This window comes from Acanthisitta chloris, unplaced genomic scaffold (genome assembly GCF_000695815.1).
Source record: "Acanthisitta chloris isolate BGI_N310 unplaced genomic scaffold, ASM69581v1 scaffold22457, whole genome shotgun sequence".
In the NCBI taxonomy this organism is placed as follows: Eukaryota; Metazoa; Chordata; class Aves; order Passeriformes; family Acanthisittidae; genus Acanthisitta; species Acanthisitta chloris.
The window spans coordinates 26,120-41,846 of NW_008682349.1; the positions used below are offsets into that span (position 1 = coordinate 26,120).

Below are 15,727 nucleotides of genomic sequence, written 5' to 3' on the forward strand. Positions count from 1 at the left end.
AAGGGGGAGTCAAGCTAGTGGATTGTTTAATTCTTCTTGGCTATGAAATCCTAGTGCTAATGGCATCAACTCTGTTGTGACCAGGAATTATGAAGCCCATGATTCAGAAAAAAAATGAAGATCAGAACTGTCCAGCAGGGCAGGCAGAGAGGAAGACTACTCCCTTGGATCCTGTGCCAGTGTGGGGCCAGGAGAGCTACACATCTCTGCAGAGCAAAGGGTACTCCCTGTCACATCAAAAACAGGGTGACAACATGAGCATGGAGGGGCTGCATGCCAGGTGAGTGCACAACTCCCTTGTCCCCGTGGTGGGAGGTGCTTCCATCTCCTGGTGTAGAGTTGACCCAAAAGACATCACTGAACAGGCCAAGGTAGCACCCTTACACTGTGGAGTGTTTATGTCATGGAGGTGTTTACAGACTGAGCTATTCAAAGATTTTCTGTCTCACTCAAGACTGACCAGCTTGGAGCCTGTTCAGTAGGAGAGAGGCATTTGTCACCTCCATGGAAAAGTACAGAGAACAATGAGTCAAAAATTCCAGTGCATTCTGGATTGTCTCCTACTTCTTTGGGACATTCTAAAACTGGTTCCTTGTTTTCAGATCTCCACATGTGTTGGGAGGCTGAATCTCCCTTTATTTCTAAGTTGGCTGCCCATCATAGGAACTGCTTTCCTTATCATGCATTGATTTTTTTCAAACCATGTAGTACAACCTGGGGCCACAGCAGGTCTGCCCAGCATTCAGGTATTTATAGGCTCATTGCCTCATGATTTAGCATAAACCCCAGTTTATTTATCTTTTCACACCTCTTGTGCCCAGCCTGGGCCCTTGGAGATGTTCTGTGCTCTGCATTAGCTGAGTTCCCTTTGTTTCCTTCTCAGGAATGACAGTTACTCTACTTCTGGAAGGCCAGAGAGTCTGAGCACTCAGCGAGATCTGTTTGAGGAGAGAGGGGAGGAGTACTTGAATGCTTTTGACAAGAAGGCCCAAGCAGACTTTGACAGCTGCCTGTCTTCTCAGAGGATAGGCCAAGATCTTCTGTTTCAGCATCAGGAGACCGTGCAGGAAACCTGTCCTGCTGGCAGCCGCCATGCGAACTTGAGGTGTTCACCCCTGGAGCCTGACTTTATCCAGGCAGAGAAGAAGCCTGAATATAATGGCTGGGATATCAACCACCATCAGAAACCTGCAGAGGCTGCAGCAGAAGCTGCTGAAGAAGTGCCCAGGGATGAGCAGTCATTCAGTGCTGACCCATGGAAGAAAGAAGGGGCCAATACCAAACAGCCCAGTGAAGAGACAAGCGAGTGGGCTCCGGAGAACCGTAACACTGGCAGTCAGCACCAGGAGCAAATGGGGAGGACACGACGGTCAGGCCCCATTAAAAAGCCAGTCCTGAAAGCCCTCAAGGTAGAAGAGAAGGAGAAGGAGATGGAGAAGGTTAAACTGGAGGGAGAGGACACCTCACGCCCACTGAAGGAGAAGGCAGCTGTTCAGAAGGTGGGAAGTGAGTCAGATGACTCTGCAGCCTTGCTGAACTCCACACGTTACCTGCTGGATGACAAAGGTTCTTCCCAAACCAGCCTGGCACACGAGGCTGAGAAATCCCAAGGGGAAGAAGAAGAGGAAGAGGAGGAAGAGAAGCCAGAAAGAACCTGGGAGAACAAACTATCCAGAGAGACCAGTGATCTCCCTCCCACGAAAAGAAACAACTGGATCTTCATCGATGAGGAACAAGCCTTTGGTGGGAGAGGTCAAGGGCGCGGGCGAGGGAGAGGCTTCAGAGAGTTCACTTTCAGAGGCAGAGGCACTGTTGTGAGCAGCAGGGGAGTCTACAGCAACCAGAGGAGCAGCCGAGGGCGAGGGCTCCGGGAGTTCAACCAGCCAGAAGACTTCCCCAGAGGCAAACCAAGGCGCCGGATTGCGAGTGAGACTCACAGTGAAGGGTCAGAGTATGAGGAGCTCCCCAAACGTCGCCGGCAGAGGGGCTCAGAAAACAGCAATGAAGGCTCTGTGCTGGACAGGGAGGACAGTGATTTGAAAAAGGGAGACTTCAAAGAGTCTTGGAGGTCCAACAAAATCTATTCAGATGACCACAGTAGCCTGGATCCTAAGATGAGGGCTCCGAGAGCGTTTGGGAGATCACTGCCACCAAGACTGAGCAATTCTGGCTACGGACGAAGGGGTTTCATGGGTAAGGAGCCCACACAGTGGCAAGGCAGGAGTGGGGGAACAGGGTGGCAGGAGTACAGCCACACCTCTCCATCAGACACCTTCGGGAGCAGACAGCAGTCTGACAGGGACTACATTCAGGATTATAAACACACGGATTCCTTCTCCAGCCGGGTGTTTGATGAGAGTCATCTGGATGACAAAAGGCACTTTTTCCAGGAGGATTACTCAGCAGATCAGGAGAACATTGAGAACAGGCCGTTCAGGAGGCGACGGCCTCCCCGCCAGGACAAGCCCCCACGATTCAGGCGCCTCAGGCAGGAGAGGGAATCAGTTGGCCAGTGGAACCCTGAGGAGGGAGGCCCAAACCTGCTGCCCAGCCAGTGGCCTGGCAGACCCAAGCTGAGCACCACAGAGAAGAGCAGCATCTCGGGCAGACGTTCTCCTGAGCTGTCCTACCAGAACTCATCAGACCATGCCAACGAGGAGTGGGAGACGGCATCCGAAAGCAGCGACTTCAGCGAGCGGCGGGAGAGGAGGGATGGAGTTCCAGAGAGTGAAAGCCAGCTGGAAGGTGGTCTTGGCACTGGGAGCTTGGGAGAGAAGAGGGAGCTGGCAAAGAGGAGCTTCTCAAGCCAAAGGCCACTGGTGGACAGGCAGAGCCGCAAGGCTGAGCCAGCAGGATTTGCAGAGCAATCCGTCAGGAACGGTGTGGGAGCAGCTTCCAGATATGAGAGTCAGCAGAATGGGACCCTGATAAAGAGCAAAAGGTGAAGTTACTTTCTGATGTACAGGTATCTGACATCTGATATGCAGATACTGTAGGAGTGGAGGGATACTCCGTGCATTTTCTTCTTGCTGATCATATTCTAGTGATCAAACTAAATCCTTTCCCTTCTTTCCGTGTAGGTCTCCAGAAGAAGGAGGAAGCCTTGGCAACACCAGTGGTGGGGGCAGCCACTCCATTTACAGCTTGGATAGGGCTTCCCACACGAACTCAGAGAGTGCTGAAGGCCCAGGGAAAAAGCCAGAGAAGGAGCCCAAATCCACTGCACAGAGAGCAAGTGAGAAGGGAGAGGCCTTGTCACAGTTTGAGCTGAGTTATGGAAGTGAGTGTCTTAATTAATCTCTTAAAAGTAATAGCACATTGTGGCTGACTTCAAGCCAGACTGAGTCAGTCCACTGTAATTTGGAGTATCACGTTAGATTTTTTTCTCATTTATTTACGGAAACATTCATGTGTATCTAAATAGGAAAAATATGGAAGGTAAAAATGGTGTTAAATTTTACACCCAGACTTTCAGCCAGATCTGGCAGTCTCTCTCATGTTTCTTTTATAGAAAGTTTGGTTTTAGAGAGAATATTTCCATATTTCTATCTAAGATGTTGACATATTTTGGACTTGAAATTTATGTAGTGTGAAGGAAGCTGAGAGAGCATCCAGACTGGGCAATTTGAGTCTGAGTTCATGGCAGGGAGGCAAGAAATGAGTATCTCTGAGGAGAGAACTACCTGAGTTAGCACACAACTCACATTCCCAAGCTCTCCAGCTGAAGTGTGCTCATCTTGAAGCAGAGGAGACAGCAAAGTCCTGCAAGATAGTGACTAGTAGATGCCAACAGACTAGCATAGCTTAGTTTTCAAAGCTTAACTGCAGTGTTACTAGCTGAACTTGCTTCACTCTTTCAATTATTGTAGTTAAAAAACTTAACACACACACACGTGCCCTCTTTTTTCCCCTGTATGCTTTGTTCAGGTTCCATCATTGATAATCGGGTGTCAAACACAGCAGAAGAGAGTGAAGTAGGTTCTATGGCAGGTGAAGGCTTCATTGAGGTTCTTACTAAAAAGCAGCGTCGTTTGCTGGAAGAGGAGCGAAGGAAGAAGGAACAGGCTGCTCAGGTGAGGAATGGGAGGCAGGAAAAGCTTGACCTGTTGTATTGTTCAGGTTGCAGTCAGAGAAACAGAGCCCCAAAAAGTGTTTGGATGAGCAGAAAAACATGCAGTTGGCCGAAGTAGTACAGGTCTGTATTAGGCCCTAGAAGCATATTTAGGCTGGGATGGGCCAGGGCCTTTGGACTGAAAAGGATCCTTCGATTTCTGACTGTTCTTGGCTTCTGGCAGAATTGTTAATTGGAAGTTAAGGAGGATTTTCTAAAGTGATCTTCATCCAAAGCAACTTGGCTCACTAGGCTAGCTGCTGGCTGTAGTTGGTGGGATATTGGGCAGCATGAGCAGTGGAGGATTTCTGTGCTCTCACTGTGTCAGCAGTGTGTTATTGCTAGAAAATCTCATGCTGCTGAAGGTGACTTACTGCACTGTCTTGTCTGACTGGGGGAACCTCCCAGTAGCCACAGGGACCATTTAAAAAACAAAAGGTAGAGAGGGTGTCAGAAATACTTGTATATGGTTCTGATATGTGGGTTGGGGGCTCTGCACATTGCAGCATTTAGAAGTGCAGGGTTTGAACTTGCTGGGAGCAGCTGTGTGAGCCCAACCTGACACCTGTGCCTTTTCTGCCTCAGGCACCAGCTAAGGCTCGTGTCCTTCAGTCTCGCATTCCTCCTCGATTTGCTAAGAAGCAGAACAGCCTGTGCTTGGAGCAAAGTGATGTAACAGTGTCTGGAAACAGCCTGGGCACAGAGATCTGGGAGAGCAACAGCCCAGGTATGTTTGGGTCTCTTTGTTCTGAAGTGTTTCACACTGCTGGGGAATCTTCTGGGGTATGCAGAAAGGATGAAGTCCATGCTTAAGAGGAGACAGCTCTCTCCTGTTTGATGGCTGAAAGTGAGAGAGGAGCTAGCAGACATCAGGAGTAGCATCTGTTCTGAGCTGTACTGTTCAGCCCTATTCCTCCTGTCGTTGACCATGTCAGTCTCCTAACCTGTTTCTTGAGTCACTGTATAACATCAAGATCTTGCATGTACCATTTTCTAGCCAATTGGTCTGGATCTACTTCAGCCATTTTTTTGTTTTACCTTCCTACGTTTTCTCGTCTCTAGCCCTGAATAGCTAGTGCCTCCCTTGTTTCTCTCTGCCCTTTCTTTTGTTGTGTCATGTTCCCTAAGAAATCTCCTCCCTGTTCTCTACCCTTGCTCCCCATACCCTGTGTTCTCTGCTGCATCATGTCTCAGATGAGTGGGCAACACTGACTTTCTGAGGTGGTGAAAACATCCTTTCTCATGGAAATGGAAGGTTAATGGTGTAACATGCACTGTGTACAGGGTGTGCTCACAGCTGTGTTTCAAGCAGCCTAACCCTGCCCTCCATTCTCTTCCAGCTCTTTCTGTTCAGTCTCCTGGCAGTGATTCCTGGAGCAAACCCGTAAATACCTTTAATGGTACTGAGTCTAGCACCACTGAGGTAAGTGGCACCTAACATGCCCTTCAGGTATTGTATGCATAAAAGTATTAACGTAGGTGGCTTTTATGCTTCTCATTGCTTCATCTGTGCTTAGCAACTCTCAGCTCTGCTTGTGCCTTTTTAAACTGTCTCTTTGCAGTTATAATTTGAGCTTGATGCTGCTCAGATCTTGACCTAGAGAGCCAAGTTGCTCCTTGGTGTTCTGTGTGGGTATGAATCTGGAGTAACTGTGTGGTAGAGCTATTCCAGGGTTCTGCTCATCACTGGGTGCAGCCTGTGGTCGAGGAGGATAGAATCCCATAGGTCCTGGTGGAGTGCCTCATGCCTGTGGGCAGTTTGTAGCTTTAGCCTTACTGCAGGGAGGACAGAGGAGGTTCCTGAATGCTTCACCTCTGGAGACCAGTGTTCAAATTCAGCTTGGGTCACACATGAAATGAGTTTAGCAGTCTCAGCCTAGTTGCCATGTGGGACACTTCCTCACTCTAAAGCCATGGACCAGTTGGTGCACTGGTTTACCTGCCTCAGGGCTGTGTAGAGCTGAAGCAGCAGCCAAGAGGTGCTGCAGGGCAAGCCCAACTCCTTTGCAGTTAACCAAAAATGTGATTTGAAAAGGGGACATGGTCTTGCTGGTTTCTGGGATATTTTTTCCTCCTTTGTGGAGCTGGGTTGGAGTCTCTGGCTTTAACACATTTCGTGCTTTGCATAGCAGGGTTTTAAAGGCAGCCAGGGGGATAGTGGCATTGACTTGAGCGCGGAGTCTCGGGAATCCTCCGCTACCTCCTCTCAGCGCAGCTCTCCATATGGCACCCTCAAACCAGAGGAGATGAATGGGGCTGGCCTGGTGGACCCAAAGCCTGACTGCCAGAAGGAGCAAGTGCAGAAGCAATCTGATAAAAAGGTAATCTGGATTCGCAGCCAAGCCAGAGCACGTAGTGAGAGACCCTGTGAAGTGGTTGTGTGGTTCTTGATAGCATTTTTAAGGCTTGAGGTTGCGATACTCAGTCTTTGTGTCTCAGCCTCTCTGCTTTCCTGTTAAGGATTCAGATCAAGGCTCAGGACAGAACAAGGAACACAAGCCTGGACCAATCGGCAACGAACGCTCCCTGAAAAACAGAAAGGGTTCGGAGGGAACGGAACGGCTGGAAGGGAATATTCCCCCTGTTAACGGGGTGGAAATTCACGTGGATTCTGTACTTCCTGTGCCACCCATTGAATTTGGAGTAAATCCTAAAGTGAGGATTGAATTTAATTTTATCTTCTTGGTGATTTGAGCTTGTTGAGTTGGTTTGAGGCAGAAGGATGAATTAGTGGAAGCTTCCAGCTGTAGATTTGCCTTTCATTACTGACACAAATCAGGTTCTCAAGATGTCTTGGCAAACATGTAGTATCCACTTGAAAATACTGTCCCAAGGACCAGTTGGGGTGGTAACAGAGGTGAGGGACAAAATTATGGCCATGTAAGCCTTTGTGTGCCTCTGGGGATTGCTTGCTGCTAAGTGCTGAGAAGTGTCTTCTGTTCTCTTCCAGTAAGGCTTTACTGGAGGACAGTCTTTAGTTTCTAGTGTCATGATTCAGGCCAGAATCATTAACCGTGAGAAGCAGGTGGGTGGCCCATGGATGTGGATTTGAATCTTGTGTGTTTTGCTTTTCCAGGACTCTGACTTCAGCTTGCCAGCTGGTTCTGCCTCTGGCGCTGCAGCTAATCCTGTCACCAAATTGCAGGATGCCTTGGCCAGTAATGTAAGTATTTATTTCTTTTGGCATTGATTCATTGGAGATACTCTTTAGTTAAACCTCACATGCTTTCAAAGAGTGTTGACTTCACACTTAATGGTTAGTCAGCATATGTTACTAAAATCCAAAATGGAAATCTGTGCCCTCAATATACCTTGATAAAATGAGTGTCACAAACTCAGAAGTGATATAGGGGGCAACTCCATTATCATTGTAACCTGTGTAAAGCAGGAGGTGTTGCCTGTCTCTGAGATCACCAGTCTCCTCCCTGAGACACACAAGAGTGCTGGACATGGCCATGATGCAGACAGTGGTGTTTTTAGACCCAGACTGTCCAGCTTCCTCAAGGTCTCATCTGCCACAGCAAGGCAAAGAACTGAAGCTTTATTAGTTGGGCCCTTGTGGAGGTTTCCTGGCTTCTTCCAGCCATTTGGGTATTTCATTGAAGCCACTGGATCAAACTGATGTTTAAATGACAGCTGTTCTAGAGGTGTGTCTTTGCACATAACCAGGGCTTCATATATTCCGAGAACAGAATGGATCACATTTGAATGTGGTACTTGACTCTTGCAGTACCACTGGGGATTGAATCCTTTGAGGTGTAGTTACTGGAGCTGCCAGTTGAGGCTCTGTCAGCCTTGGTGGCTCGTGACATTCTCATAAGAGCTTACAAATGTTCACCATTTACATCTGTCCCCTCAGGCAGGGTTAACACAGTCCATTCCCATCCTGCGAAGGGATCATCACCTCCAGCGCTGCATCGGCCTGAACCCAATGTCCTTCCCCACTGCAGACCTTACTCTTAAGGTAAACAAGCTGCCATGTGTGTTTGGCCTATGTGTGGATGCCATGGCTCTGGGCAGAGCAGTGAGGGGGAGCTAAACTTTTAATTAGCTTCTGTAGAAGTTGTGCCTATCTGCTCTTCAACATGTGTGCAAGGGCTGTGTTTCAAGTCTTGGCTGCTGAAGTCTTTCCTAGTTGTAGAATGGGTGCAACAGAGATTTCCTACTCTTTCAGTACTGGGTAAGGTGGCTGTGGCTGGTCAGGGCTCCCAGGTGACTGATGGTTTTAAAAGGAGAGGGGAAAAAACCAGCCAAACAAACCCCATGCAAATGTACAAACAGAAAAACCCTAAATAAACCAGAACAAAACCCACCACCACCCTGAATCCAAAAAGCTCAGCAAATACCAAGGGAGTTGAGTGTCTCTGAGGGATGTTTGTCCATGAGAAGTTGGTGTGGAACCCCTTGACCTCAGACCTGCTTTCCACTGTGGCTGCATGACAGTAAATATGTACTTGTAGGTAATGATGAGCAACTCTAGGCTTCAGTATTGTCCTCCCCATTTGAACTGTCTGTAGTTATTGTCCTTCATTTCCATAGATGGAGTCTGCTCGTAAAGCCTGGGAAAACTCTCCTAGTTTACCAGAACAGAACTCCCCAGGAGGTGCAGGCTCAGGCATCCAACCTCCTTCCAGCGTTGGAGCTTCCAACGGTGTCAGCTACAGCTCTTTTGGTGGAGTTTCTATGCCTCCTATGCCTGTGGCGTCTGTAGCACCTTCTGCATCTATTCCAGGTACGTGCAGACTGCAGCAGCAGCACTTGCCTTGTCTGGTTGGTATCTGGGAATCATCCTCTGATTTTAGTAGATGAGAACATGGTGAGAAGAGCTTTCCTTAAAGTAACTGCCTGAGTGGTGTTTAACAGTCTTAACAACTCAGTTAACTGCAGAGATAAGATGATTGCAGAGCAGGTTGCTAGCATTTAGGGACAGTTTGGAATGCAATTGACTAATTCACCAGCTTTTAGTGCCTGACTTCTTTGTGGAGGTGGGAAACCTGGGTTTACATTTATACTCCTACAGAAAGGTGTGATTAATTCTCAGCAAGTCCACTACTGCTGGAATTGGTGTGTGGAGCTTCACAGGCTTTTCTGAATGGATACTATGTTTGTGTTGACTTGCTGAGAGGAAGGAAATAGACTTGGACCTGTAGACCTCTACAGTGTAGTGTGCCTATATCTTCCCTGTACCTGGAGTTTTCAGCCTGCCTCCTCTGCTGTTCAGGTAACCATATTCCACCCCTGTATCTGGATGGCCACGTGTTTGCAAGTCAGCCCCGCCTGGTCCCTCAGACGATACCTCAGCAGCAAAGCTACCAACAGGTAAGGGAGCAGTACAGCCACAGGTCTCTCAAGGAGTCTTCAGGGTGGCTTTTAAGAAATCAGGAGTCACTTACCTCTCTCATAGCCCAGAGGAGCTTAGATGTGCTCCCTTTAGGTTCCTTGAATGCTGCTTCGTAGTTGGTGTCAGAGGTTAGTGAAACGGAGGGAATCGAGGAGTTTTTCCCATTTTGTACCCTTGGAGGCATCTGTGTCATGTAAAGTGACATTCAGTAAATTTCACCATGAGTCAATACTAATGAGCAATTTCACTAGTAAATAAGGTGTTGGTAGGGTTGGGGAGAGCCCCTTCAAGGTAAGAGTGCAGGCAAATGAGAGCTGGGATTGTCAGTGCCTGTTCTGTGTGTGGAGCATGTTGGTTCCCTCACATGTCCATGCCTCTTGCAGCCCTCAGCCTCTTGGGGGACAGATTCAGGGGATGGGGAAAGGCACAGCATAGGTAATTGTCACGGCAGATTGACTCATGCAGGAAACTGACAGATATTTTATCAGCCTGGGAGAGTTTCTGGCTCCTTTTGTACCTCTCACTCATATTCCTTTCTTCTGCAGGCTGCTGCTGCTCAACAGATTCCCATTTCCCTCCACACATCCTTACAGGCCCAAGCTCAACTTGGGCTGAGGGGTGGTCTGCCTGTTTCGCAGTCCCAGGAGATGTACAGCTCCATACAGCCCTTCAGGTAACTGCTTCCAGGCTTTTCCTTTCCTTGTGGCTTGATCTCTTATGTTCCTGATGTGTATGTACATTGATCAGATACTTCAACTTGGTTCTCTTCCCCCTTTGTTGGAGTGCTGGTTCTTTCCCCTAGTAACTCTGCCAGGGTGGAGACAGTGAGAGTGAATGATCAGAATTAGTCTTTCAGTGCCTCAAAAACTTGGACACTGAGGTTTAAAAAAGCACTTTATTTTTTTTACTAGGGCTGTTTGAATCTTTAACTTCAGATTCTTTTCTGCTTTGCACAACTGCTCATCCAGAGTTTGTTGTGCAGGATAAGGAAACAAATTTTGGATAGGACACAGTGTCATTCTGTTGAATATTCCTGCAACACAAGGACATGGTTGTAAAGGCTTAACAGTGCAAGTATAAAGAATCTTGTAACTAAAACGGAAAGTGGGATCACAGCTTATTTCTAAGCTGTCAATCTAGTAGAGTCTGAGAACTGTTTGCTGATGGCAGCCCAGATTTGGTTTGGCAGGAGGAAGTGTTTGTATAGTCTCCAAAGGTTTTCTGTGTAATGATTCGAGCGTATTTCTCTTCTGCAGGTCTCAGGTGTATATGCACCCCAGTCTGTCTCAGCCCAGCACCATGGTCCTGACAGGAGGCACTGCTCTGAAGCCTCCCTATTCTGCCTTCCCAGGCATGCAGCCCTTGGAGGTGGTGAAAACCCAGTCTGGGTCCCCCTATCAGCCCATGAACGGAAGCCAGACCCTGGTTTATGAGGGGCAAATAAACCAGGCTGGCATGGGAGCCTCCCAGATGATGGACTCTCAGCTCACCCAGGTCAGGAGCAGGACTTGTGAGCCACTCCTTCCAACAGGCTTTTTCACAGCCACTTGTTTCTGAGAATGGGTTGAAAGTGTCTGTGTGAACTAAACTCTTTGCAAAGAGGCAGGTGATTGCCCTGAGACACTGTTCAACACTTCTTTTAGTGAGATTCTTGCTAGTATCTTGTCTGTCCCTGCTGAGATGTCAGTTTGTAACTGGAAGTCAGACCTTGCAGTGGTGCATGCATAGGGGAGGCCATGATGCAATAGTTATCTTAAAAGTACCTCTTCTGAGAGCCAAATCCCAGTCATCTCCACATTTAACTCCACTTCCAGGGCAACTAGGAGCTTGTACTGAAAGGTTCATCTGTCTTCTCAGTTCATTTGTTATCCAAGTCTTATTTACAGCTTCAGCTGATCTGTTTGGCAAAATCTTAACAAGAATTTCAATGTGTGAAAAAGTTGTTGTAAAGCATAATTCACATCAAGGCATTGAATCTTACCCTGAGCATAGCTGTGTTTGTGGACATGTGCTCTGGCTCTCTGGAGAAGCTTGATAATATTATTAAACTCATCATGCATTTATCTTGTGCAACATGTTATGGTTTATTTCTTATTTCAGAGGGATTTTTATGTTGTGACTGATGTAAAGAGTTAATCCTGAAAGTTACCTAGGTGAGGAGAAAACAGACAAACTAAATATTTGAAGAAATGCTTTATCAATCATAAGCTAATATTTTGGTCTTTTTTGCCAGGCTTGGATTGGTTTGTTTTATTCATTCCAAAGTGTTGTCATTGAACCTCCCAAATCCAACAGTTAATTGTGAGAACTGCCAGGTGGATCAGAGGGAACAGGTGGTGACTGGGTCCTGAGCTGCACTGTTGCAGTTTTTCTTTCACTATTACCATCATTGGTTCAAAGCTCAATGCAGAACATAGAACTGAGGTCCCTATTGCTTCCCCTAGAGGTCCCACCCTCAAAATGAGTAAAAGTGTAGGAGCATCTGGTTTGGGCAGCAAAGATGCAAACAAAACACCTGACCTGAGCTGTGATGCTGCTGCCATCATGTCAAGGGAAGAAACACCCATGCAGTGACCATGAAGACTGGGAAATTGGGTGAAGGCTGTAGGCAGGGAGGAAAGCCTTATGTCTGAGTGCAGTTATGTTAACTTGATGCCATGTTAAAAGCTCATCTGACAGGGTGTTGGCAACACTGCCTGAAAATCCATTTCACTGTGAAAGTCTCACTTGGTGATCTGCATTTATTCCGTGCCAGACTGAGCTCTTTGGGAGCTTCCTCTTAGCAGTACTGTGCTTCCAGGATATTAGGAGGCAGCGTGTCAAACGTCAGACTGTTCCTGCCATGAAGTTAACTAAATGTCCTTGTCACACAGCTAACAATGCCTGTGCCTGGCTCCCAGCTTCCTCTGCCCCGCTATGGCTCTGGCCAGCAGCCCCTGCTTCTACCACAGTCCATCCAGCTTCCTCAGGGGCAAAACCTGCCTGTAGGAGCTCCCCGAAGAATCCTCCCTCCTGGATCCCAGCCTTCTGTTCTTGCTGCCAGCAGGGAGGTAAGGATTAGCTCCTGGTGCTCATCATGGCTTTCAGTAATCCCTCCTGCATTGACGGTTTGCTTCTTAGCTTGCTTGTTAAAGGAGAGAATGGCTTGTTAAATATCCAAGCCAAGGATTGGTATTAAAATGAAGGAACCCTTTTCCTTCCTCTCCAAAATGCAGGCCAGCAGTTTTCAGGTTTTGTTGCTGGTCATCCTTCTGTTTCCAGGGAGCCACATCCTGCTTTGATCCACTTTGGAGTCTCCAGTTTTATTACATGTTTACACAGGTTTCCCCAGAGTGCTTGAGGGGTGGTGAGCTCCAGACACAGTTGGAATACTGCCCAGATATTTCACTCTGTTGTGAAGCTTGTCCATTTGAGTAGGTATATTAATGTCATGTCTGGTTTGATGGATTCATATCATAAGTTTGTCTATTATAGGGGAGAGAGAGCACAGCAGTTAACCTACAGGTTCTGTATTTGCTTGTGCTGCTGGCTTGGTGGTTTAACAAACAGATTATTTCACTTACAAGCCTCACTTTCTTCACCTGAGAAATATTTCTTCTTTTAATGGGCACAATGGGGAGAAGGGCAAAGATTCGGTTTAAGTGTTTCTATGAAGTAACAAGTGATTCGTGAATGCAAAGATGATGCTCTCTCTCATTTTCCTCTGTAGTCTTCCCAGATGGAAATGAAGGGGTTTCATTTCTCTGATGGTAAGCAGAGTATGTCCTCTGGAGGGTCTGTGCCATCACCACACACATACAGGTGAGATGTTTGCAGCACTTGGGCTCTGTGTTCCGGATGGGGGAGAAACAGCATTTCCATTTGCAGGGTTGTGTTGCTTGTTTCATCCCTGTACAAGATCCATTGGGTTTTTATGTACAGAATGTGCTTACTATAGTCCAAATGTATCAAAATGTGTGATCATGACTTTCATTTTGTGTGTGAGCCAGTGTTTGTCTGACTTGGCCCTTTGTGGGAAGTACATAAAGTTATTTATCCCCTGAGTCTTAAAGGCTTTGGAATTGGTGTGTGTTCCTGTGTGTGTTTGTGAAGGTGGAAAATCTGAGGATCGTTGAATACATGTTTTGTTTTCCATCATGGTCCTCAAAGATAGAAGTGCTCATGTCTAGACATACCAAACCTTCAGGTCACTGAGGCTTTTGAGACATGCAGTTACTTCATGATGTTTTTTTTCTCCTAACCAAACCATGTGTTGTCTTTTGGCCTGTGGAGCTCACTGATCTGCACAGCACAGACTTGTGCCCTGTCTACTGCTGCTTTCTGCTGTCTTTTTTTTCTTTCACACATGAATAAGGTTCTCATTCCATTGTAGAATTTACTCCATGAATGTTGTCGACTCTTCGATTTCCAGGCCTAGCTCTGCCAGCCCAAGTGGGAAAACATCTGGAGCAGCAGTGAGCATGGGCTCTGTGCAAGGACACTATGTACAACAGGTGTGTGCCTCAGTTCTGTGTACAACCCAGAAGGATCTGCTCTTTGACACTGTTGTCATCCATGTGCCTTGGACTGCAGGGGAGAGGCAGCAAGGCCTGGGCACTGGAGCTCTGTGTGGGAGCTGTTACTTTCCCTGCAGGGAGAGTGGGTAGGGGGGTGTTTTACGAAGTTCCAAGAGGAATGCTGTGATTTGAAAGTCAGGAGGGATTGGTGAGACACTGGCACAGGTTGTCCAGGGAGGCTGTGGCTGCCCCAGCCCTGGCAGTGTTGAAAGCCAGGTTGGATGAGGCCTTGAGCAACCTGCTCTGGTGGGAGGTGTCCCTGCCCAGGGCAGGGGGGGCTGGGACTAGTTGAGCTGTAAGGTCCATTCCAACCCTTTTCTACTGTGGAGTTTTTACAGGTTACTTGCATTGCCAAACATATGAGACACTTTGAGATTCCTAAATGTGATGCTTTTTAGAAGCAAATTTGATGTCTTGCATGAATGATGGTCACAGTTTGCTTGTTCTGTCTGCCTAGAGGTGTCTGTCCTAGCTAATGCTTTGATTTTGTGTCTCTGAAGGCAAAGCAGCGGGTGGATGATAATAAAGCCAACCTGGGAGCAGTGAAGCTGCAAGAAACAGCCTCCACAAACCAGATGAAGCCAGTGCGCACAGGAGCGATCAAACCTCAGGCAGTCAAAGTGGAGGAGAGCAAGGCCTAGGAGCACCTCTGCTGCCCAGCTGGTCCTGCTGCCTGAGAGGCCCTGCAGCTTAGACTGGACCCCACTGGATCTCCTGAAAATCTCACCAGATCTATCCCCACCCCACACTGACTGACTACAGCGACATCATTCGAGCCCCTCTCCCAACAAAGCAGTTTGAAACAGTGGATATGACATTGACCTGCTTGCTTTTAAACAAACCAACCATGTGACTTTTAAGTGGCTTTAGCCAGTTTTTTTTTTATTTCCCCCACCATGCCCCATGCACAGGTAGCTGTGATCGCTCACTTGGCAAAGCCCATCCTTCTCCTTCCCTACTTCTGTCTCAGCAGAGTGGCAACTGGGGGAGAGGGTTTAGTTTGAGGTTTTTCATTTTAAAGGCAGCTGAGGTTTTTTAAAAAAAAGCTGTATCTTTGTTTATAGCAGAACTTTTGTATGTTCTCTCATTCCCCATCCCCTTCTTTCTGCTTTCCTCATTGCTTTCAGAAAAGAATTCCCTTCATCTAAACTGACATTCTGACAAAACTTTGCTTAGTTTTGTATATGGTTCTGTGCTATGTTGAGAGTTTGTTTGGGTATATTTCCCCAGATGATTTAGGCTGTCAGATTATTTGATTTAAAAAAAACAACAGGACAGTTATGGCATTTGTTAAATTTCAGTAGTTTTGTTTGAGCTAGAAGCAGTGCTTGCATTAGGAGTAAATGTGTACTAAAGGTATATAGTAGGTCAGTGCATAAATCTTGAAACTTGCACCACTTCATTGTAGCTTTGGGGTGCCTTGTGCACCACAAAAATGTGGCATTTTCGTTTTAAGGAAAAAAACCCATCAGATTTCTGTTGCAAGCTCATCTGGATCTAGGTGTTTGGCTTTTTCTTTGTTGTGGGTTTGGGATTTATTTTTTTTTTTTAGTGACTGCCAAACACACGCTGAAATGTAAATCAGAGATTTACAAAATGTAAAATTTGTTAAGAAATAACGAAAATCTCCTCACAGCACATGGGTCAGAAGAGTTGGCTAGAGCCAACGGGTCTGTATGGACTACTTTTTGTAGTTGTGATGCTCTCTCATGCTCCCTG

General features: G+C 47.0%; 1 protein-coding gene across 1 annotated transcript in view; it reads left to right on the plus strand.

The window, feature by feature from the left end:
• Nucleotides 1–15,174, plus strand: part of PRRC2B (proline-rich coiled-coil 2B) — a 28,621-nt gene extending 13,447 nt beyond the window's left edge. Inside the window, exons 14-31 of the mRNA XM_009078504.1 lie at nt 85–280; nt 884–2,941; nt 3,081–3,280; nt 3,928–4,073; nt 4,697–4,838; nt 5,452–5,534; nt 6,241–6,432; nt 6,572–6,766; nt 7,188–7,274; nt 7,971–8,075; nt 8,651–8,843; nt 9,333–9,430; nt 9,998–10,125; nt 10,709–10,946; nt 12,326–12,502; nt 13,162–13,253; nt 13,864–13,945; nt 14,509–15,174. Of these exons, the coding sequence (XP_009076752.1) occupies nt 85–280; nt 884–2,941; nt 3,081–3,280; nt 3,928–4,073; nt 4,697–4,838; nt 5,452–5,534; nt 6,241–6,432; nt 6,572–6,766; nt 7,188–7,274; nt 7,971–8,075; nt 8,651–8,843; nt 9,333–9,430; nt 9,998–10,125; nt 10,709–10,946; nt 12,326–12,502; nt 13,162–13,253; nt 13,864–13,945; nt 14,509–14,649 (4,553 nt within the window). The 3' untranslated portion in view covers nt 14,650–15,174. The remainder of the gene's footprint in view (nt 1–84; nt 281–883; nt 2,942–3,080; nt 3,281–3,927; nt 4,074–4,696; nt 4,839–5,451; nt 5,535–6,240; nt 6,433–6,571; nt 6,767–7,187; nt 7,275–7,970; nt 8,076–8,650; nt 8,844–9,332; nt 9,431–9,997; nt 10,126–10,708; nt 10,947–12,325; nt 12,503–13,161; nt 13,254–13,863; nt 13,946–14,508) is intronic.
• The last annotated feature ends 553 nt before the right edge of the window (nt 15,175–15,727 follow it).